Source organism: Trachurus trachurus (genome assembly GCF_905171665.1).
Source record: "Trachurus trachurus genome assembly, chromosome: 14".
NCBI lineage: Eukaryota > Metazoa > Chordata > Actinopteri > Carangiformes > Carangidae > Trachurus > Trachurus trachurus.
The window spans coordinates 25,123,433-25,146,528 of record NC_139903.1 but is presented as its reverse complement, the minus strand read 5'-3'; the positions used below and the strand labels follow the sequence as shown (position 1 = coordinate 25,146,528).

Below are 23,096 nucleotides of genomic sequence, written 5' to 3'. Positions count from 1 at the left end.
TGTTTTAGGGAAAAAGACAGCTCTGCACATGTCAGAATGCTGTTATTCTGAATAAAGCTTGGTGCATGTGTACGCACGTCATGATCGGATTATTTGATTTTGCGCCCATGTAAACAGTGGATTCGGATTTTTCGATCCCTCAAATTTTTAATCTGATTAAGAAATTTTGCGCATGTAAACGCAGCTATTGATTATGTTATGTGACTTCTGCAGACAGCGTGAAGTAAAGATGGTATTCAGGGCAGGTAACTGGGAGTTGGTGATGTATTGTGCGGATTTGATGATTCGCTGCAGAGCTTTTTTGTCTGCTGCAGAGCAGCTCCCGTACCAAGTCAAGATGCCATGAGTCACAATGCTTTCAATGGTGCTGCGGTAATAAGACACAAGCAGGTGTTGAGACAGGTTGATCTTCCTGAGTGTTCTCAGGAAGTACAGCCTTTGTGGGGGGCAACCGCCATTCCGACATGCCGCCACTCCGACATTAGGCCCTAATTGTCGGAATGGCAACACTTTACCCTTTAATAAACATCCCACCATTCCGACAATTTTCGTCTCCTAAGGTCGGAATGGCGGTATTTTTTTCTCTTTGAAACGTGTTGCCATTCCGACAAATCTTTTTAAAAGCCTACCCCCCCCCCCCCCCCCCCAAAAAAAAAAAAATAGGCCTAACACTATTTTGCACTAATGATATGCCGGCGCAAAATAGCAGTTTGCCCACGTTTGTCCAGTGCATCTCATTAAAGCACACAGATTGGTCAGATAATTCAAACGGCAGACGATTTCAAAGCCTCAGATTTTAAGCAGAGGGACTCCACAACCTCGTAAACCAACGAAGGAGGAGATAGGCCTTGAACGGGAAGCAGACCGTGCTTTCAATCACACACTCCGAACCCACTTGTTGCACTTAAGAAAATATAATTCAGGGGGGAAAAGGCTTACAAACATGGACCAAAACGGCTCCAAAATACGCACAAAAATCCAAAAGAAACGAAAATTAACTAAAAGATTAACTAAACAGGTCGGTGTTTTACGCATGCCTCTGTGCGTCTGGCACACGCGTCTTGGAGCTCTCCCACATTGGTTTGTGAATGAAAACTATATGTTCAGCTCCCCTTACATGTGAAATGTATTACTTATTATTATCTAACTATATGGACAGTGCCATGGATTTATCAGTGAAGAGTGAACTGCTGATATTTTGTAGTGCTGAAAGACAGCGGAAGCGCTGTCCGCTGTCTCGGTGCTGAAGAGAGAGAGAGAGAGAGAGAGACTCTGTACGCAACGAAATGTCATTTTACATGTAAGCGGAGCTGAACAGGCAGATGCGTAAAACACATATTTTGACTACTTCATGCTGTTGCTATTTTTTTTCAAGTTACCTTTCGTTTCCTTTGCATTTTTGTGCGTATTATGAAGCTGTTTGTAAGCCTTTTTACCAGGAGTAAATTCCCCAAAGTTGCAACAACTTGTAGTGATCCACTGGGTTTTGCCTGGCCAGCCTGGGTAGTTGATTTGCAGGTTTTTTTCATTGTGTATTAGGCCAGGGAAATGATCAATTATCCTTGTGGTTTGCGCAAGGGGACGTGCGGACCTTTAATGAATGAATGAATGTTTCTTTTTTGCTGTAAGTTGTGTGCGTAATGCGTAAAAGTGCATTAGTGGGACCGAGGGTTTAAATGGGGAAGTGACGTGGTGAGAGGGGAGGAGAATGAGAGACACGGTCGGCGTTTGGACGGCTGGTGTGGCGGCAATTCCAAAGCGGCATAGTGGATTATTTTTCCTTTTGGACACTGCACGGCCGGGCCGTTTTCAGCCAAGCGGGACGAGGGAGAGGACTGGCGTGGTCACCTGGCGGAGCCGCGGCGTCTCTCCCGTGTGGACAGTAGGACAAACAAACTCTCTCTCACTCACCCTCACCACGCGCCAACACACACACACACACACACACACACACACACACGGACAGTGACAGTGGGAGGGGGGGGGGGGGGGGGGGCTTTCTGTTGATCTGTGTGTAATTGTTTATTATATACACACACCCTAACCACCGCTCGGAGTAACGCACATTTCCTTATGGAAATTAAAGCCTTGTCGGAATGGCGGGACGAAACTGTCGGAATGGCAGGACGTTTACATGTCGGAATGGTGGTATGTCTGAGTGGTGACATGTCTGAATAGTAGAATGTCGGAATGGCGGTATGTCGGAGTGGCAGCATGTCGGAATGGCAGCATGTAACCAGCCTTTGTCGTGCCTTTTTAACCAGCATGTTGGTGTTAACAGTCCATTTGAGGTCTTCTGTGATATGGGTGCCCAAGAATTTGAAACTTGTCACCCTCTCCACCTCCTCGCCATCAATGTACAGTAGAAGGTGTAGAAGGTGACAGAGGCTTGTATTTGAGGCAGGTCTTTCTTTCACATTCTTAATGTTTTAATATATTCGCAATGCCAAAGTTAATGTACTTACCAAACATAAGTATGAAAACATGTTTTAAGTGTCTCGCTAGCTCCTCACACGGTGAAAACTGTCTTTTAACCTTTTCAAATTAAAATCCTTCAAACGCCAGTAGACCGCTTTTGATTTGTGCTAACTGAACACAGATTAGACACGACTCCAAACTTCAGTCGTGTCCAAACTTTGGAGACGTGTCGTAACTTCTCCATAGTGGAGTTGGGTTGTCATTATTAAGATATGCTTGACTCAATTTCCCCAATGAACTTTGTGTGTCTCAAACTCATACAGTATTTCTCAAAAAAAGAAAGAATGCACAATCAAGATTTAATCATATCTACTCAATTATTAGATTACAGTTTGCTGGGATTGTAAATGTAGGTTTACCTAAATTGGTGTGATTATTTTGTCATCTCTGTACTACATGTATGTTTGCACATCTATGTATATTTTGTCTACATATTACTGTAATCCTGCTCTCTGGCAGTTTTTTTTATTATTATTTGTTTGTTTTGTTTGTGATCTGTCCAATATTAACACAGGCTACTTTTTTTCCCTCCTCTGGGGTGCAGTTGTATAAACACAGGCTAAATGCAGACCATCACATAACCTTTATAAACCAGAGAGGCCGCTGCTGCCTCTGGTTGTCTGGCAGTGAACTCCATCCAATGAGGTAAGTGAGGTAAGCAGTGAGGTTCAAATCCCGTCTGAAAATCCACCTTTTTAAACAGGCCTACTACCACTAACTTTCATTGTTGATCTTTGCTGCTGCAGACTTCTGGTTTGTTTTACTTCAGCTCTGCTCTTACTGTTAATTTTATTGTCTTATTACAGATTTGTTTTAAAGTGTTCCTTTACAGTGTCTTTATATTGTCCTTCACTGTCTTTTCTAATTGTTTCTGTAAGGTGACCTTGAGTGTCATGAAAGGTGCGTCTAAATAAAATGTATTGTAATAATTATTATTATTATTAAGCACTGAAATAACATCTCAGATCCTCAGCTCTCCCTCAGCTTTGTGCTGCTGTAACTCCACTGACTCTGTCTTCAGTATGTTTCAGGTGGCTGAGAACTACACGCGTGTGTCACAGGTTGTCATTGTGGGCTTCCCGGGCCTGCAGCCTGAGTACTTTGTGCTGGTGGGCTGTTTCTTCTTCTTCCTCTATGTGACCACAGTACTGGGAAACCTCCTGCTAGTAGTGGTGTTTGCTTTGGAGCACAAACTTCAAAAGCCCATGTACATCGTCATGGTCAGCCTGGCTCTCTCAGACATTGGTAAACATGGTATAATTTGTCTCACATGCCACATCTCTTAAGTTCACAGGATAAGGTGTATTAGGTGTTGCAAAAAACATAACTTGTAGTAATTATATGGCTGTTTGAAGTAAACCAAACTGGCAATCAGGATTCAGAATTTTAACTACAGTCCAGTGTCTGAAGGTGAAATAGAAACACCAGAATGAAGAAAATATTGCAGTAAAAATCAAGTGGCATCCCACTGCTTTTTACAGATACAACACTAACCAATATGAGTCTGTCTGCTATTAATTATATAACATATGTGTGGCATGGTATCATGATCTGCTTTGCTTGACATCTCTCTCTATTCTCTTTTTCCTGTAGGTTTTGCCACAGTGGCTTTACCCAAACTAATTGCTCGCTACTGGTGGAATGATGGCAGTCTCGGCTTCCACACTTGTTTCTTCCAGAAGCACATGATCCACTATTTTGGCTCCTTGAATTCCCTGATTTTATTGACCATGGCCCTGGACAGATATCTGGCCATCTGTTTTCCTCTCAGGTGATTAGCCTCAGCCCCAAGCCCTGAAATGAATCTTTTTTCTTTCCCTGCCACTATTCTCCTCTCTTTAATTCCTTCTCTTCCTTCAGATACCCCATGGTGATGTCAAACAAAACCATGACAGGCTTGACTCTTTTCTGCTGGGTGGTGGCACACGTCTTCCCAGGCATCAGCACTGTCAACTTCACCATGGTGCTGTTTTGTGGACCCAACCAGATCATCCATGCCTTCTGTACTACCATGTCAGTCAAGGCCTTAGTGTGTGAGGACACCAGTAAACTATACAATATTGCCTTTACTGTAGCGATGTTCATTCTTTATGTTCCCTTTTCCTTCATCATCCTTTCCTACATTTGCATCGTGGTCTCAGTGTTGCGCATGGCCAGAGGACAGGTGAGGCTCTGCTGTTTTTATCCCAAGGCAATGAAATATTTTTATGTTACCGTAGTCAGATATTTTTATAATTCACAAATAAACACCCTAAGTGCTCCATCCTGAAATCCACATGGTCACAGACATTGCCAAGATTATAGCATTTTATATTACTGCTTTCCTAAATTACAAATGCATTTTCTACATTTTTGTTTTACCATTTTAACCCCAAGCTTCTGTTCTCCTCAGGGGAGAATAAAGGCCTTCTCTACCTGTGCCACCCAGGGCTGTATCATTTCTATCTACTACATACCCCGTTTCTTTGTCTACGCCACACCTTACTTTCCTAACCTGACAATGACCCCTGACAAGCGAATAGCCACCAGCCTCTTCTACAGTCTGTTCCCCCCACTCATCAACCCGTTCATCTACTGTCTGAGAACCACAGAGATCAAGCAAATATTGATTCGCTGGGTGCAGAAAAAAAAGATTATCATTCCTACAAAGCAAGGCCAACTTGCTGCTTTCACTATATCACACTGACCAGAGAGCCATCACCATATATAGTTTTTTTGATGAACATGACAATGAAATAATTGCTGTTTGTAAAATGAAATGTATACAGAGAGAGGTTTTTGTTCTACTTCTAATCTATCAGGGTGTGAACTAATAGTGCTCTAATTCCTAAGTAAAAGCCCTTCTACATTTAATAGTATTCTTTCTCTACATCTCTACAATATGTGAACAGGTGCCTGTGAATCATTGTACTGCCTGAAAAATCTGGTGTTCTGATGGAAACATATTGTAAGAAGCAAACCACACAGAAACTGCAGACATACCAGATGTGCCCTGTCCAAACAAAACAACAAACGTTCAGCCTACACTAACTGTTGCATGAAGGAGACACTAAATCAATAGGGAGATGAAAAACTGAGAAGGGAAAGTCTCATATTTGCGCATACCACGTGGTATGACTTGGTTTCCTCAGAATCAAACTAAGACAGTTAAATATGGATAAATACAAGAAAAACAACACAACAATTACAATTAACAAACTGACACATAATTAAGTAGAAACTACATATACACCCAAAATCTAATCAGCTAACTTTACTTAGAGCCGATTGCTTTAAATAATGATTAGAGTATAATAGAAATTGTATGTTGTACTACTAAATGCATATTTAGTGTAGTATACTTGCACTTGATTTGAAGTAACACAGGGACACTCAACTCAACTCGAGGCTGTATTTTCCTAACATTTTAGGTCAAAAAGAAGGAATCTGAAGATTTTCAGTTTAATTGCTCCTGTTTTGCGGTAGTTGTGTCTGTCCCTCGCCACGGCAGCGATGAATGGGAGCGGATGCAAGTTCCGCTACTTAGGCTGTTTACATCCCTCAAAGCCGCAATTTTTTTCCACAGAGTTCAAATATTTTAACTTTTGCCATCTGCTGCAACGGTATGCTCAACCGAACGTGACGTATGAGTACGAGTATGTTGACAAAATATTATCAATAAATATTCTAATATTAATAAACAAACAAAGTTTGAATATGATTTTTTGGGGCAAATGTCAAAGCCCTTGTGTGAAACAATGACTTAAATGATGATCATGGAGACCACATTTTAAAGGGGAACTATGCAACTCCGCTTGCTTTTCCGCTGTTTTGGTTACGCTCCTCTCGCCCATGTGCATCTGTTTACAACGAAGCCGTCGAAAAATCAATAAATGGAGCGGTGGATAACGTTACATAACGTTATGGCGAGTGTGTTTGTGTAGTCTTAACCGTCATGAACAAAGATTACAGGTTACGGAGCGCGTTTGTGTTGTGGTGTGCAGAGACGAGAGCTGGGACACCGGGGCGGCGACCAGGTACTACACTGATGTTGCAAGGTTGGTTTTCAGCTGTGAGACGCCAGGTGGAAGACAGAGAGCCTCCGTTCTCACTCGTAACAAGTCACAAGTCTAGTTAACTATCACAATTACTCCGGAGCTTTCTAATGAAGGTAAAAATGTAGTATAGCCACGGAAGAAATCCTGCTTAGTTCCTCTTTAACTTCCAGGACATTTTCAAGTAAATACTGTGAAAATCCCAATTTTATGCTCCCTCTGAACATCCCGATACTGTGAGTATTTTTAAGTCTATTGATAAGATATTCTCAGAATTCATACGGGCAGGAAAAAGAGCTAGAATGAGACTTGGTAAATTACAGCCCACAGCGCATAAGCAGGGTCTTAGGCTCCCCAACATTTTTTTTATCAAGAGGCTTTTCTAATGGCTCAAATATGCTCGCTCAGGTTGGACAGTAGCAATAGACCATTGTGGGTTCAGATTAGGGCTGGGCGATATGAGAAAAAATCCTATCACGATAATCTTTTTCATATCAGTCGATATCGATATATATCACGATATGACTCAAGTCACCGTTTTTGTCAAGCCTAAATGTTCCATCATACTCACAAGTGAGATTTGAAGATATCAGAAGGTTATTTCTGATTTAAATATTTATTTTCCGTCAAAAATTGAACATTTCAGATGTAATGATGATGAACATATAAAAGTAGGGGTGTGCATTGGCACTGCCCTCACGATTCGATTCGATTACGATTCAGCAGGTAACGATTCGATTCGATTCGATTCTCCGATGCATTGCGATGCATTGCAATGCATCAAAATTCTACTGCACACAACATGGCAAATTTTTTTCAGTCATGAAATATTGAACAACAGATTTTATCGGCTGCTATGTATTATCACTCTCCTGTATCTTTGACATAAATGTCATTAAATAAAATAAAATTGAATGGTACAGGTATTGGATATGGGATTTTCAAACCTGAAAAAGAAAACATAAATCACTTCTAGGGCTGCCCCCAAAAATTAGCCGACCAAATTTTCATTGGTCGATTGGTCGCAGGAAAAAACAAACAAACCTTTGGAGCCGTGTCTTGTCAATATTAACTCAAAATCAATATGACTTAACTATATGAAAGACTACGGGGCTTTTATTTTGAAGGGCCCGATACAGGAAGTCGTGACACTTTCTGTTGTGGTTGTTTTTACACGGCACGGCAGGTCTCTCTCTCTCTGCATCAGAGACCCCCCAGCCTGAGCTCAGTCACTCACCCTCCTCTACTGTGTTTATTGGTGATAAACGGGCATGCTGATACTGCCTATAGTGACGGTAAAACCCGACCGGCTTGTTGAGTCTCGGACCCAACACAGCCGGACTCACGAGCGTTAATTAATTAATTCTCGACCCGACCGCGGGTGAAAAAAAAAAAAAGGAAAAAGAAAGCCAGCGGCAACACTGCTACTGCTGGTGCTGCTGCTGCTGCTGCTTAGCCTGTAGCTACAGGCTGCGCATGTCGTTGCTCCGGAAACGCCCCCGGAGGTAATTGAAACTTCACAACTTTATTTGAGGCCAGAAAATAAACAGTGACATAATCGATTATGGCACGTTGCCGCATCGATGCTGAATCGTGCATGTCCCGCATTGCAATGCATCGCCGAATCGATTATTGTTGACACCCCTATATAAAAGCAATGAGTAATAACAGTTTCGGATAAATAAAACTCGTATTATATTTATACAGTTATAAATAATAATATAATAATTATTATTTGATTGGACAAGAGACATTACGTGAGTGCTGATATACAGTACAACAGCACTGGGACTTTTACAGACATAATCACTCCACTGTTCAGGCGTTCTTTAACATTACATCAGACAGGAGTTAAGTCAGAGCCACACTCCCCTTACAGGAGCTGCCCCATCTCTCTTTATAAACGGACGTGAAAATTAAAACACGGACCTGACGTGGTGGTCCGTCTAATTAGCGATAATTCACAGCCTAAACCCAGCGGAAAAAGAAAAAGGAAGAGAAATCGCCGCGGTTAGCGCTTGCTTCGCCAGTGGCCAGTGTTTAGGTCGGCACAACAGTTGCGGTGCGTCTGTGTGTCACTCCAGTGTGAGCAGCAGCAGCAGCAGCAGCAGAGCGGCCACGCCGTGACTGCGCTCCCTTTGATGTGTGACGGCGGTCGGAGCTCGACCCGCTCCGACTGCCTGCTGTCTCTGCTGTTAAAGTTTAGCGTTGTTTACAGTACTGTATCTCGGGGTTAATGTAAACACGACGTACCACGCGTGTCGCGGTCACTCGTCCTAGTTCTCCTCCATTTTTTCTTTCGAGGCAACACTCATTCTCTCTCTCTTTTTTTACTGGCGATGTCCCGCTGCTGACGCCAGGCTGCAGCAGCCCAAACATGACCACGTGTTGTTGTGCTGTGTACAGTCTTCCTGTGCTGTGTCAATCTAACCTGGTTGGCTCAGCCAGCGGTTCAGCGCGGCGCAACTCTCGTTTTCATTGGCTGTTTCAAAACATGAATGAATGAAACCTATCGACTCTCTATCGACCACGTTTCATATTGCTATTGAGTAAAGTTATATTGCGATATATATCGTTATCGTTTTATCGCCCAGCCCTAGTTCAGATAGAGCAGGAGTCGAATAAACCATGTAATGCAGCCGACTACCTAAGTGCTCAGATAGACAACCCAATTATGTGGCATAAAATACACAAAAGAGAAAAATCCTCTGCCTTCTGAACTAATGCTGCATCTCTCTGGAACAATCCTTTACTGGGGGTAGAGGGGACGCCATTTTACTGTAAAGACTGGCACAACAGTGGCATTAAAAGCATTGGGTGTCTCTGTCAAGGAAACATCTTGAAATCTTTTGAGACTCTGAGGGAACAATTTAATTTACAAAGGAATTGTTTGTGGCTATACTTGGAACTTAGAGACTGCTAATTTAGAATAAGCAAACTTGAGTCAGAATTCCCCATACAATCTGATATAGATGAACAAGTAAAAAAAAACATGGCGTCTTGCCACACACAGCAAGCTCAATTTATACCCATCTAATAGGCAAATACAGTGTAAATACTGGAGGACTAAAAGTAGTGTGGGAAAGAGATGTAGGGATCTTTGAATATGATGATTGGAACACATTAGTAGAGCAAATGCTCCTCCCTATGAAAGACACCAGATAAAACTGACTCAATACAAAATCTATTTTACCCCAGCAAAGTTACAGACGATGACCCATCTGGGGCATGCTGGAGGTGTAACTCCAGGGGGCGTCTTATGTTCATTATTACTACTTATGTATGTGTATTTCTAGGTCATTCCACTTTGATTCTAATTAACTTTTATCATTATTACATTATTTTTATTTTATTTATTTGTTTAATTACTTTATTTATTTTCTTCTCCTTTCACTGGTTTAGCTACTTTTGCTTTTTTACACCCATGTGTTGAATACCTATTCCATAATATTTTTATGTAATGTGTGACGGTGCTAGCTGACAGAGGGACCTGTGCTATCTTTTCAACCGCAGCCTCCCCAAAAAGTTCACAGCAAATGTCTTTAGTCGCCGGAAGAATCAATTCTTCACCAATAGTGAATGTTTTTTTGTTGCGGTTTTAGTTAGCCACCAAGTAGGATGCTCTCAGTGCACTTTCATTTGTTGATGTAGAGGCCCTCAGTAATGTTGCTTCTGTTCTTCTTGTTCCAGCTTTTTTCTTTCAAAATACTCCAAAGGCTTGTTTTTTTAATGCAGGGTGCTTGGTCTCCAAGTTGCGAAGCAGTTTTGAAGGCTTCATTGCCTCATTGGAGAGCCGGTCACCACATATTATGCACAGCGGGCTTGGTGCGTGGGAATCACCTGTCGCGATAAATCCATATTTTAAGTAGGTCTCCTGGTACTGTCTGTTAAATGCAGTTTTCTTTTTCTTGGTAGGCATAGGCTCTTCTTCTGTCTCCTCACTGGCCCTTTCCCCCTTTGCAAAGAAACTCTCCAAAGACGTCGGTTTTTTACTCATCTTTCTAGCTTGTGGGTTTAATATTAGTGCTAACCGTTAATGTATCACGTGACCGAGACAAGCATATTGACATGTGTCAAGCGCATAGGTCAAGTGGTGTCAAGAGTGGGTCACATGAGTCATAGACGGATGTAACGGAGAGAATTCAGAGAATTTTTAAATAAAAGATTGTTCAGACTCGAATAATAAATAAATCTGAAATAATGGAAGTTATTTATTCTGTCTGTGCGGCCCGGTACCAAACGACCCCCGGACTGGTACCGGTACCGGTCCGGGGCCTGGGGATTGGGGACCACTGCATTATTACACACTCATGTTGGGTCATTGAATCAGTTCTGGTTTTGATTTCCACTGGGATTCAGTTTAAAGGGATACGCCAACATTTTTTTTTCTTCGTGTCTTGCCTCACTCCCGAGTCCATGACAAGCAGATAGACACCATCCTTTCGCCCATAATTAGCTTAGCTCAAACGCTGGAAGTGTATCGGTAGTGTTAGCCTGCCTCATCAGAGACACTCTTCAGCAACTCTAAACGGAAATGGCATCTTGAGCGGTCAAATGCCGGTAACGGGACAAGATCGGTCAAAAGGGAGGGTTCAAGCAAAGACGGTTTATTTTGGTTCAAGCTAGCTACATCGAGGGTAGGTTAGCTTCCTATTTCAAAGTAAAAGCACTTGTATGTGAGGGGCAACGGGTGTTTTGTTTTGTGAAAGTAACCGGAAGTGCGTTGGTCACGACGGCTAGCTTGAGTAGCGCCGAATTCGTCCAAACAAAATTGTAAACAGCTGGTATTTAGACAAATGAACGACACATTGGCTGTGTTCGAAATCGCCCCCTATCACGGATGTAGTGCACTATATAGTGTGTTTGCCATTTTGTAGTGTTGTTTTAATTCTCCGAGATTAATTTCATCCACTATGTAGTGGATGACAAAACACCCACAATGCACCGCAAAATTGAGTGAACAAGCGATGTACACTACTTTCTACTCCCGTATCCCACAATGCAATGCGGTCGTGTTTTGCCAGAGAAGTCAGTAGAAGAAGAGGAAGCTAATTAGCATGTTAGCTACGATTTATTTAGGCAATTTACCAAAAAAACTCCTCAGACATATTTTCCTTCGCTCCGTTTGCCTCGCCCGAGGAGCAGGAGTTGGGCAGCAGCATCCAAACATTAACAGGCAGCATTAAATCAATCTAATAAAGAAACTGTAGTAGAATATGAAGTAAATACGAGCTAACGAGCTAAGCTAATAGCCACAGAGCATAGCCACAGAGCCGTTCAACGGCTTACGATCGGGACACACAACAACAGTTGACCAAACCTCGGATATTTCAACAGTTAATTGTCTGAGAAACACAACCACACAGAATCACATCCTCAAATGTTCCCGCAAGTGTCCGGTTTTTCTTATTTTATTTTTTATGTGTCCGGTTTGTTTCATACGTCCATGGTTTGTTTACATGATTCTCGGCGCGTCTGCTTCCGTCACAGCAACACCTGGCGCATCAGCTGACGCAACCACGTCCAGAAAATTACCGTGTAGTGTCCGAATTCTCCTCCCGTCATTCCTTACATCGTGTACATGATGTAGTGTACTATATCGTAGTGGATAGGGAGTGAGTGAGTGAGTGAGTGAGTGAGTGAGTGAGTGAGTGAGTGAGTGGATGATTTCGAACACAGCCATTGCTGATGTAAACGGCTACTTTCTGTTTGAAATGTCGATAAAGTGATATACTGTATTTACAGAGTTTAGAGCTAAAATGAAATCAGCTTCTGACTGCTGATTTCGGCTCAGGTAGGAGGCAGGCTAACACTACCCATATAATACACTTACAGCATTTGAGCTAAGCTAATTATGGGCGATACGGGCTCTATCTCCCTTGCTACTGCACGCACAGTCGAAAGGATGGTGTCTGTCTGGTTGTCATGGACTCGGGAGTGAGGCGATACCTTGGCGTATCCCTTTAACATAAGCTCAATTATGACAGTACAATTGTCGTGGAAATATCACCATGATAACTTGAGCGTGCTACTTTTTCTCCTCCTCTGGGGCAAAGTTGTATAAACACAGATTGAATCTAGACCGTCACATAATCTTTATAAACCAGAGAGGCCGCTGCTGCCTCTGGTTGTCTGGCAGTGAACTCCATCCAATGAGGTAAGTGAGGTAAGCAGTGAGGTTCAAATCCCGTCTGAAAATCCACCTTTTAAAACAGGCCTACTACCACTAACTTTCATTGTTGATCTTTGCTGCTGCAGACTTCTGATTTGTTTTACTTCAGCTCTGCTTTTACTGATGGTTTTATTGTCTTATTACAGATTTGTTTTAAAGTGTTCCTTTACAGTGTCTTTATATTGTCCTTCACTGTCTTTTCTAATTGTTTCTGTAAGGTGACCTTGAGTGTCATGAAAGGTGCGTCTAAATAAAATGTATTGTAATAATAATAATAATAATTATTATTATTATTATTATTATTAAGCACTGAAATAAACAACTCAGATCCTCAGCTCTCCCTCAGCTTTGTGCTGCTGTAACTCCACTGACTCTGTCTTCAGTATGTTTCAGGTGGCTGAGAACTACACGCGTGTGTCACAGGTTGTCATTGTGGGCTTCCCGGGCCTGCAGCCTGAGTACTTTGTGCTGGTGGGCTGTTTCTTCTTCTTCCTCTATGTGACCACAGTACTGGGAAACCTCCTGCTAGTAGTGGTGTTTGCTTTGGAGCACAAACTTCAAAAGCCCATGTACATCGTCATGGTCAGCCTGGCCCTCTCAGACATTGGTAAACATGGTATAATTTGTCTCACATGCCATTAAGCTCACATAAGGTGTATTAGGTGTTGCAAAAAAACATACAGATACAACAGATACAACACTGACCAATATGAGTCTGCCTGCTATTAATTATATAACCTATGTGTGAATGGTATCATAGCTTTAAAATGAATGTGATCTTCTATCTGTCATGATGAATGATCTGCTTTGCTTTACTTCTCTCTCTATTCTCTTTTTCCTGTAGGTTTTGCCACAGTGGCTTTACCCAAACTAATTGCTCGCTACTGGTGGAATGATGGCAGTCTCGGCTTACACACGTGTTTCTTCCAGAGACACATGATCCACTATTTTGGCTCCTTGAATTCCCTGATTTTATTGACAATGGCCTTTGACAGATATCTGGCCATCTGTTTTCCTCTCAGGTGATAAGTCTGTCTAAATCTCTTTTCTCTTTCCCCGTCACCATCCTTCTCTCCTTCATTGCTTCTCTGTCTGCCTCCCTTCAGATACCCCATGGTGATGTCAAACAAAACCATGACAGGCTTGACTCTTTTCTGCTGGGTGGTGGCACACGTCTTCCCTGGCATCGGCACCATCAACTTCACCATGGTGCTGTTTTGTGGACCCAACCAGATCATCCATGTCTTCTGTAATACCATCTCAGTCAGGCCTTTAGTGTGTGAGGACACCAGTAAACTATACAATATTGCCTTTACTGTAGCGATGTTCATTCTTTATGTTCCCTTTTCCTTCATCATCCTTTCCTACATTTGCATCGTGGTCTCAGTGATGCGCATGGCCAGAGGACAGGTGAGGCTCTGCTGTTTTTAGATACTGATATGTATATTTTTAAATGTGTATGTTAGTCAGATATTTCTATAACACACATATGAACACCCTGAGTGCTCCATAAAATCCACAAGGTCACAGACATTGCCAATATTATAGCATTTTATATTACTGCTTTCCTAAATTACAAATGCATTTTCTACATTTTTGTTTTACCATTTTAACCCCAAGCTTCTGTTCTCCTCAGGGGAGAATAAAGGCCTTCTCTACCTGTGCCACCCAGGGCTGTATCATTTCTATCTACTACATACCCCGTTTTTTTGTCTACGCCACACCTTACTTTCCTAACCTGACAATGACCCCTGACAAGCGAATAGCCACCAGCCTCTTCTACAGTCTGTTCCCCCCACTCATCAACCCGTTCATCTACTGTCTGAGAACCACAGAGATCAAGCAAATATTGATTCGCTGGGTGCAGAAAAAAAAGATAATTGTTCTTACAAAGCAAGGCCAAGACGCTGCTTTCACTATATCACACTGACCAGAGAGCCATCACCATATAGGCCTATTGTTTTTTTGATGAACGTGACAATGAAATAAATGTAAAATGAAATGTAGAGAGGTTATTGTTCTACTTTTAATCAATCTGGGTGTGAACTACAGTAATAGTGCTTTAATTCCTAAGTAAAAACCCTTCTATATTTAAAAGTATTCTTACTCTACATTTAAAATGTGAACAGGTGCCTGTGAATCATTGTACTGCCTGAAAAATCTGGTGTTCTGATGGAAACATACTGTAAGAAGCAAACCACACAGAAGGTGCAGACATGTCAGATGTGCCCTGTCCATAGGCGTCATTTACGCTGGGGACGCTGGGGACATGTCCCCACCACTTTTTGTCAAGAACAATTTTGTCCCCACCACAAAATTACCTTAAAGTCCCTGGAAAGTGAAATTGGGGTTTTGTTTCAAAATATATTAAAAGTGTTCGAAATGTATTGATAAAAGACTCATTTCTGTGCAGTGCTTAATTTTAGAGGTTAGGGTTTCACAGTTTCACTCTGCTTCAGTGGTCTTTGTTTTTAAGGGCAGGCTTACAGAGGGGGACGCCGTGACGCACTGGCGTCCCTACTTTCATAACTCCTCCCATGTGCACAGTAATATTATAAACATCAAGAATGCCAACGAGCGTCTGCTGCCACTACCCCTGGAGCTACGAGCGCCGCCGGAGCTACCAGTCCACTAGCTTGGTCTCTGTCTTAATAAAATGTAATGCAGACTTATCAGGTCATTGTAGAACATTTATTTATTGATGTAAATGTGGTGTTATTTGAACATAGTCTATACAGATCCCAGAGGCAGCGCTGCTCTTATGTGAAACATGAAGCTCCACTTTTAATTCAAACAAACTAATGAGACTGCCACAGTGGGACCAGCCGGCGCCCGGTGGCAAAACTCTAAAAGCCCAAACAGCCACAGTCCAGGTGAACCTCTGCAGCGTCCGTCCCACAGCTGACCGACACAGCAACGGCTACACCGGCAACAAAACTGAGGGCCGCCGCCGTCAGCAGATGAATCTCTGCTTGCCCTGATAGCATTAGCTCGGCGGCTAGCGCTAGGCCCGTCGTCCTGTGCTGACGGTGGCGGCCCTCATTGTTGTTGTGGTGTAGCCTTCAAGGCTCCCGTTGCTGTGGCGGTGAGCCGTGGGTCCGATGCTGCAGTGGCTCGGGACCACGGAGGCTCGGGGTGAACGGGACGAACGGGGCTAGCCGCCGAGCTAAAGTTAGCGCCGGGCTAGTCGAGCTAATGCGTTAGCGCCGGGCTATTAGCCGCCGAGCTAACGCTATCAGGGTAGCGGAGATTCGTGTGCTGACGGCAGCGGCCCCAGCATATTTCCCTCACTGCTCAGTGTGTATCCGAGACATAAGAGCTGGACTCAGACTCCAGCTCAAACCCGTAGCTGCTCGGGTACGATGTGACAGTTAGCAGTAGCATCAGCATAGTTCAATAGTTGGCCGGCCAGTAGGCCATTTGATTGACAGTTGAAACTTGATGAAGCTCAGGAAGTGGCCTATGACAAAATAGGCAGCTGAAACAGTGTGCACGGCGCGGAGCTTCTGCCGGAGCCAATAACTCGCAACAATGTAGCTTCGATTAAAGAGTTCTCACAGCCCGGAGCGGGCGCGCTGCGGCGCTTGGCTGGTTACACAGGGAGCTGCTTCTCCTGCTCTCTCCTCACCGGTAAAACATCGACCACTCGTCTGTACTTGGTTTTCCACACACACAGGTCTGTCTCTAGCTCTGTATGTACGGATGTGTGTGTGTGTCTCTGGTGCAGACGCAACTGACAAATATTTATAGACGGACAAGCAACAACTTCATTACCAGTAATCATCATTTTATTTTGAAAATTGACCGGATTCTCTCGCCTTTTCTGTGCCCGACTTCCTGTCTGGTACGATCCGTCTATCCAGCTTGACAGACGGGGCTCACAGCTCGCGTGAAAAATAGAACAGACCCCGAACTGAAGCGCGGCCTCCACTCGGGGTCGATTGTACCGGACAGTGGCGTCATTACGCCTATTTTAGGGGGGCTGAAGCGCCCCCTAAAATATTCTTAAGCCCCCCCAAATAATTTGGTGTTCTTTTATTATGTGACTTTTTTTTTTTTTTTTTTTTTAAATATGTGACATATATTCTCCTTTTAACTCATTGAGTGCCGCGCTCCTTTCCAAAGTTTTAGTCAAGTGTACCGGCAATTTAGACCATTTTTGACTTTTTATGTAGAGCCATAGTGTATTCTATATTATTGCCACCAACACATACTGTAGCTCAATTGAAAGGTTTAACTTTATGCTTCAAATGACCACAAACCGTTTGTTTCTACGTGCCTCTGTTCCTGAGAAAAGTCAAGCTAAACATGGCTGGGTTTCACCAAAATCCCTCCTTTTTTTCTAGAAAAGGAGATGGAGCGTCTTTTATGAAAGGTGCTCTGTTTGTGCCTGTCGCTCTTCTGACACTCGCATTTCTGGATCAAAGGGCTCGTATAAGATAAATATATACAACAAGTGTTCTATTCACAAAACCACCATCGGGGGCGGGGGGGGCGCCACTAAACAACAATAACACAGACGCACCGTGCCGTGTCACAGCTTCTCGCGGAACGTGAGGGTCTGTCGGCCACAGCGGCTCTCGAATACCGGTCCCGCCGGTGGTCGCGGTCCTTCTGTGGTACGGGTCGGTGATGCCGGTCTGCTTTGGTCCAGAGACCATCAGATTTTACCGCGGGAGGACTTTGGGGAGGACACGGTGTTGCTCCAGATGAAGACCGGGCGAACAGTCGGCTGAGAGCTTCCTGTTTCTGCTCCGAGCAGCTCGAGCAGCTGGAGCAGCAGCGCAGGTGAGAGCAGAGCAGCTGCGCTGCATCTGCGCTGCATCTGCATGCAGAACTCCGTTTGCAGAAGCCGAGTTATGATAAAAACTTCCAGATCATGAGCTGTCATGTGACTTTGATCGTCATCTATTTCAGTTCTCCTCGTCGTAGAGTCCCCAAATTTACATATAATGTGTATTAAAGTGTCTATTTTCATAATTAAAAAAAAAAAGCAAAAAACGAAAAATCTCGTTTTTGGCACTCAACGCATGGGAACGAAAAACGAGAAATTACGTGGTTGGCACTCAATGAGTTAAGAACCCCAGCTGTCACCGCATTTGTCTCTTGTTATTTCTGATTTGTTTAATTTAATTAGTTTGTTGAGTGTGTGACCACCCCCCTCCCAGCTGTGAGTTGGTAGCGCCCATGTAGCGGCGGCTTGTTTGAAGCTCCGAGCCTCCGACGACGAGCTGCAGGAGCTCTGAGGTCAACAGAGGGAGAGAGTCAGTCCACCTGTAGCTAAGCAGCACCAGCAGGCATCAGACAGTGAGCTACTATCTCTAAATAGCAGTGTTGTTGTCAAAATGACCGCGATAAAATTTGAATTCATGTGAAATATTAATTGCGTTGTAAACGGGTCAGTTTTAAAGCTAGAGTGAAGATACAGATATCATATGAAACCAGGAGACATGAGGCTTCTGTTGGTACCAACCATGGCATGATAGCTTGTCAGAACGGGCTAAATAATGTTCCAAAGTTCGGCTAGATTCTGGTGGGGAAAACTTTTAAACGGGGATCCTGAACACTCCTGTCATCATGTGTGTGTTCCTCTCTCTCTCTCTCTCTCTCTCTGTCTGTCTCATGTGCCGTGTGTGTGTGTGTGTGTGTGCTGTGTATGTGTGTAATGTGTTAACATTCATCTGGTACTTTATAGCTTGGCTGTGTTAAAGAAAATAACATTTAGCAGTAAAAACTGATTATTTAATGGATTAATTTAAAATACTAATGATATCTGGTGACACTGCAGGCAGTACAGACAGACAGGGAGAGGAATGCTGTAGGGCAGGGGTTTTCAAAGTGTGAGGCGGGCCTCCCTTGGGGGGCGCCAGAGAGTTTGAGGGGGGGCGCGACATGAAAAAAAGAAAACTGAAAACATTCAAACAAAAGATGAGTTACATGTCACTTGCACATAGGGCTAAATGATTAATGTTTTTGCAGTAGCCTATAGTTTAGAAAAAACAAGAGCACTCGCAACTCTGCAGGACTCAGTGTCGGTTTATTGTAGTGACGTACGTTTTCGAGCAATGTAGCTCTTCGTCTGACGAAGAGCTACATTGCTCGAAAACTCAGGGATTTCAGTGTTTCCCCTAGCCGTTTTGTCTTGGGGGGGCGGGGGGGAGGGGATGAGTTTGGGGTTATTCGCGGCGCTTCCTCGTCCGGTGTGTACCCGGCGTGAGCGCTGGTATTTAAAAATCAGATGGCAGAGGGCGAATAGTGCCGTTTGGTTGCTTGGGCAGCTTGGGTGCTTCAGGTGGAGCGCTCCAACAGTTTTATCAGACCAACAGGTCCGCTCGGGCCGCGATTGGCTCCTAGATTTCCTGTTTTTCAAGGGGGGCAGGGGCCGCCCCACCAACAGAACGGTAGGGGAAACACTGGATTTTATTGCCAAGTACACTTTTGACTTAGTGTTTGTGCAAGAAACCAAGAAGAAAAGAAAAGTCTTTCTAAGTCAGTTTCTAAGGCAGTTTTGGTGAGAGTTTGTTCTGTCCCAACCCGAGCATCACTCTCCGACCGATAATGTTCACTGACCGTTATCGTAATCAGACACCGTCGTCATCCAGCCTAGCCTTGCTCTGGGGTCCAGTAAAGAGTCTGCCTGAGGGTGATGAGACGAGACAAAAAGTTAAAACCTTGCAGATATGTGGCTTCACAGCTTATGATTAACATCCCTTTTCCTTCATCATCCTCTCTTACATTTGCATTATGGTTTCAGTGTTGCGCATGACCAGGGGACAGGTGAGCCTCTGCTGTTTTTACCTAAGATAATGAATGCATATTTCTAAATGTGTATGTTAGTCAGATATTTTTATAACTCAAAAATAAACACCCTAAGTGCTCCATCCTAAAATCCACAAGGTCACAAACACAAGATTATAGCATTTATTTCACTGCTTTACTAAATTACAAATGCATTTTCTACATTTTTGTTTTACCATTTACCAGCTCCTGTTCTCCTCATGGGAGAATGAAGGCCTTCTCTACCTGTACCACCCAGGGCTGTATCATTTCTATCTACTACCGTACATACCCCGTTTCTTTGTCTACGCCACACCTTACTTTCCTAACCTGACAATGACCCCTGACAAGCACGCTCTTCTACACTCTGTTCCCCCCACTCATCAACCCGTTCATCTACTGTCTGAAGACCACGGAGATCAAGCAAATATTGAATCGCTGGGTGCAGAAGAAAAAGAGCATCGTGCCTACAAAGCAAGGCCAAGTTGCTGCCTTCACCATATCACACTGACCAGAGAGCCATCATATTGTTGTTTTGATGGAGGAGCTCAGCGAGGCCCTGGTCCAGATCTGGGAAGAGATCCCCCAGGACACTCTGTCGTCTCATTAGGAGCATGCCCCAACGTTGTTAGGTATGCATACAAGCACGTGTGCGCCATACAAATGCAGAGCTCCAGACTGGCCCTAAATGGGGGCATTTTGCCCCTAAAATTTTAGACAGTCCAAGTACATTTTTTATCTAGGCTAGTTTGTGCATGTGCATCCAGTTAATTTGCTGTTGTTTTTTTAAACACTCAAAGTATCTGGAATCACAATGTTCTGTATGCACTCCTAAAATTTTAAGTAAAGGGCCACTGTGCTCCGAGTAAAACAAGTTAGTCTGGAGCCCTGAAAGGACCATTGTGAGTTGCTGCAATGAAGTTTCAGCATTTCAGCATTCATATTTTCATTCATAATTTTTTCGCTTTGATTGTTCTGGGTGTCTTTGGTTGATCATTTACATTTCTATCAAACGATGTGTCATCCTTTTGTTCCTATTACATTATCTAATCCATATCAAGAAAGATATCCAGCATATTTGCAAGGTGTTCCTTGACTCTTTTTTTTTTTTGGAGCAGTGTAAATCAATTCAATTTCAGTATTATCTATTAATTTAGTAGCAGTAGAAAATGTGAAATTAAACTTAGTTCTTTGATGTAATGACTATGACTATTAGCTAAATATGCATTTAAATACCAGAATTAACCTACAACTTTAAAAATAACTTCAATCAAAGTACCACAGTTTTATAAATTACATGGAATACAGTGCAAAAGATATAGCCTAGGTAATAATTAGGCTAACTCGTTCAAAATACACTTGTTATAAGCAGTGGCGGCCGGTCAATAGGGGGCGCTAGGGCGCCGCCCCCATCAAAATTTCAGGAAAAAAGTGTAGACACAGTAAACATAAATAACATAATAAAAAATGTGAAATTTGTAAGCCTTTCCATTCCATATTGGGTTTATTCAGGGTTGTTTCATACATTTCAATAGCGAGGGTCGCCGGCCTAATGAGTGTGTATGTGGCCTCTTAACTTTTGGCTTCCATGTGACTTCATTCTGGTCTCTAATGGGCTTTATGCACAGCTCCACTACTTCCTGAAATAAGCCAGCTCCTTTATTTCCTGTCTTACATTATTGGACCAACTGATTAATCCAGCTACAGACGCACCCGCGTGCACACAGGAGCAGACAGACAACAACAACAACAACAATAGGGCTGGGTAAAAAAATCGATTTAATCGATTTCATTCAAAATGTGTAATATCCATTCACAGGGCATGAGATCGATTAACCCTTAATATTATTTTTGCACTTAAAGAAACAATGCCTTAATTATAAATTAATTAATGCAATTTGCAGTGATGGAATGTTGCAGTTCAAGTTCACTTGCAATTCCTTTCTAATTAAAAATTGCCCTTTTGAGACTTGGGACAGTTTTATTTACAGTTCAAGTTTAAACTGTCAAATTTACAAGTTTGCACTTAAAAGCTGTTGTTTATGGTGAAAAGAAAAAAATAAAGAACATTGTATTTTGTAACAGAGTTGAGCCATTTTCATTTTTTAAGAGGAGATTGAATCGAATCTAATGAAATCGAATCAAATCGTGATTAATCGATTTAGAACCTTAGGAATCGAAATCGAATCGATTCAGGAATAATCCTTTCACGAGGCGTTCGCTGGAGTAAAAAAAAAAAAAGGATAAAAGAGCTTGAACCGGAGCAACCTGACTTAAAAATCCAGCAGCAGGCAAGTGACCGTGGACGGAGTTACACGACGCTTCTCCCGTCTGTGTCATGCCAAACACAGTTGGCTGGATGTGAAGTTAGCAATGCTCTTTACCGTATTTATCTGACGCCCCCCCCCCCATTTATTTTAGCACCAGCCGCCACTGGTTATAAGTATTTTGAGTTGTGTGAGCCTATAAACTTCGATAATATACAGGTGTGTTTCAGCAGCACTGTAGTCACGACACCGCCTACAGAGTAGCAGCCAGTTTGCATGGTTAACAGGGTTGCTATCATTCCAAACTTAGCCAGCCTTTTAAAAGAAAAAAATAAACAGGACACACATCATGTAGGTGTTTACACTTCACCACTAGCTTTAGCGAGAAAACTGTTCACTTACTGTTTCAGCCTCTCCTCGTCCAACTGCAAAGTTCTCCACGATACTACGGTAATCCAACCCACCACGAGACTTCCTCAAACCTCGAGTTGGCGCCTAAATATTTAGCCGCAGAGTAGCGAAGAGCGGCTTCTGCGCATGGTTCTTTCATCTTCTTCTACTTCTTCTTCTAGGCAGAGTTGTCACAGTCACGTGCACTGCTGCCTCCTGTTGGTGCAGTGGCGTCATTGCTTTTGTGTTGTTGATAGTGTAGCTGAGACTGGCTCAGGAAACCTTTGCAGGTGTTTTGAGTTAATTAGCTGATTAGACTGTGACATCATTAGGTTACAATAGTGAACTGTCCAGTTGTGTTGTGTTCTACAGTCTATGGTTGTGTTATAGGTTACGAATACAAATACGAATTACTTTATTAATCCCCAAAGGGAAATTCATTTTCATTTTATCAGCTCATCTACCATTCGCAGAAGAATTAAAATGCCTGATGGCTGATAACCTACAAAGATCTTCTCTGTTCGTTCTGAAGCGAAGAGAGAGGAGCCGTCCACCACCACCATTCTCTTGGTCCATCAAGGTGTTTTGAAGTGGATGATTTGAGTTGTTGAGAATGGCCTCCACCATCTTCAATGTGAATCTCACTGTTATATTGTGTTATACAACAGTTAGTTCCGACCGGTCCCAACCAAGCAATTTGATTGGACAACGAGACATTCCATAGTGCTGATATACAGTATAACAGCACTGGGACTTTTCACAGACATAATCACTCCGCTGTTCAGCTGGACAGGAGCTAAGTCAGAGCCACGCTCCCCATACAGGAGCTGCCCCATCTCTCTGCTGCTGCTGCTGCTACAGTTATAAACGGACCTGAACATTAAAACCTGGACCTGACCTGGTCCGTCTAATTGGCGATAAATCTCTACTAAACCCGGCTGGGGAAAAAAATCGCCGCGGGGGCAACTACGTTTTGAC

General features: G+C 43.0%; 1 protein-coding gene across 1 annotated transcript; it reads left to right on the top strand.

Moving 5' to 3' along the window:
- Nucleotides 1-3,500: 3,500 nt before the first annotated feature.
- Nucleotides 3,501-19,972, top strand: LOC310996536 (uncharacterized protein; the record flags this gene model as incomplete). Its single annotated transcript, XM_083985958.1, has 11 exons — nt 3,501-3,723; nt 4,072-4,249; nt 4,339-4,642; nt 4,871-5,095; nt 12,903-12,924; nt 13,031-13,291; nt 13,529-13,706; nt 13,791-14,094; nt 14,321-14,545; nt 19,669-19,724; nt 19,813-19,972. 11 exons carry the CDS (start codon nt 3,501-3,503, stop codon nt 19,970-19,972), a joined length of 2,136 nt encoding a protein of 711 aa, XP_083842084.1.
- Nucleotides 19,973-23,096: the final 3,124 nt, after the last annotated feature.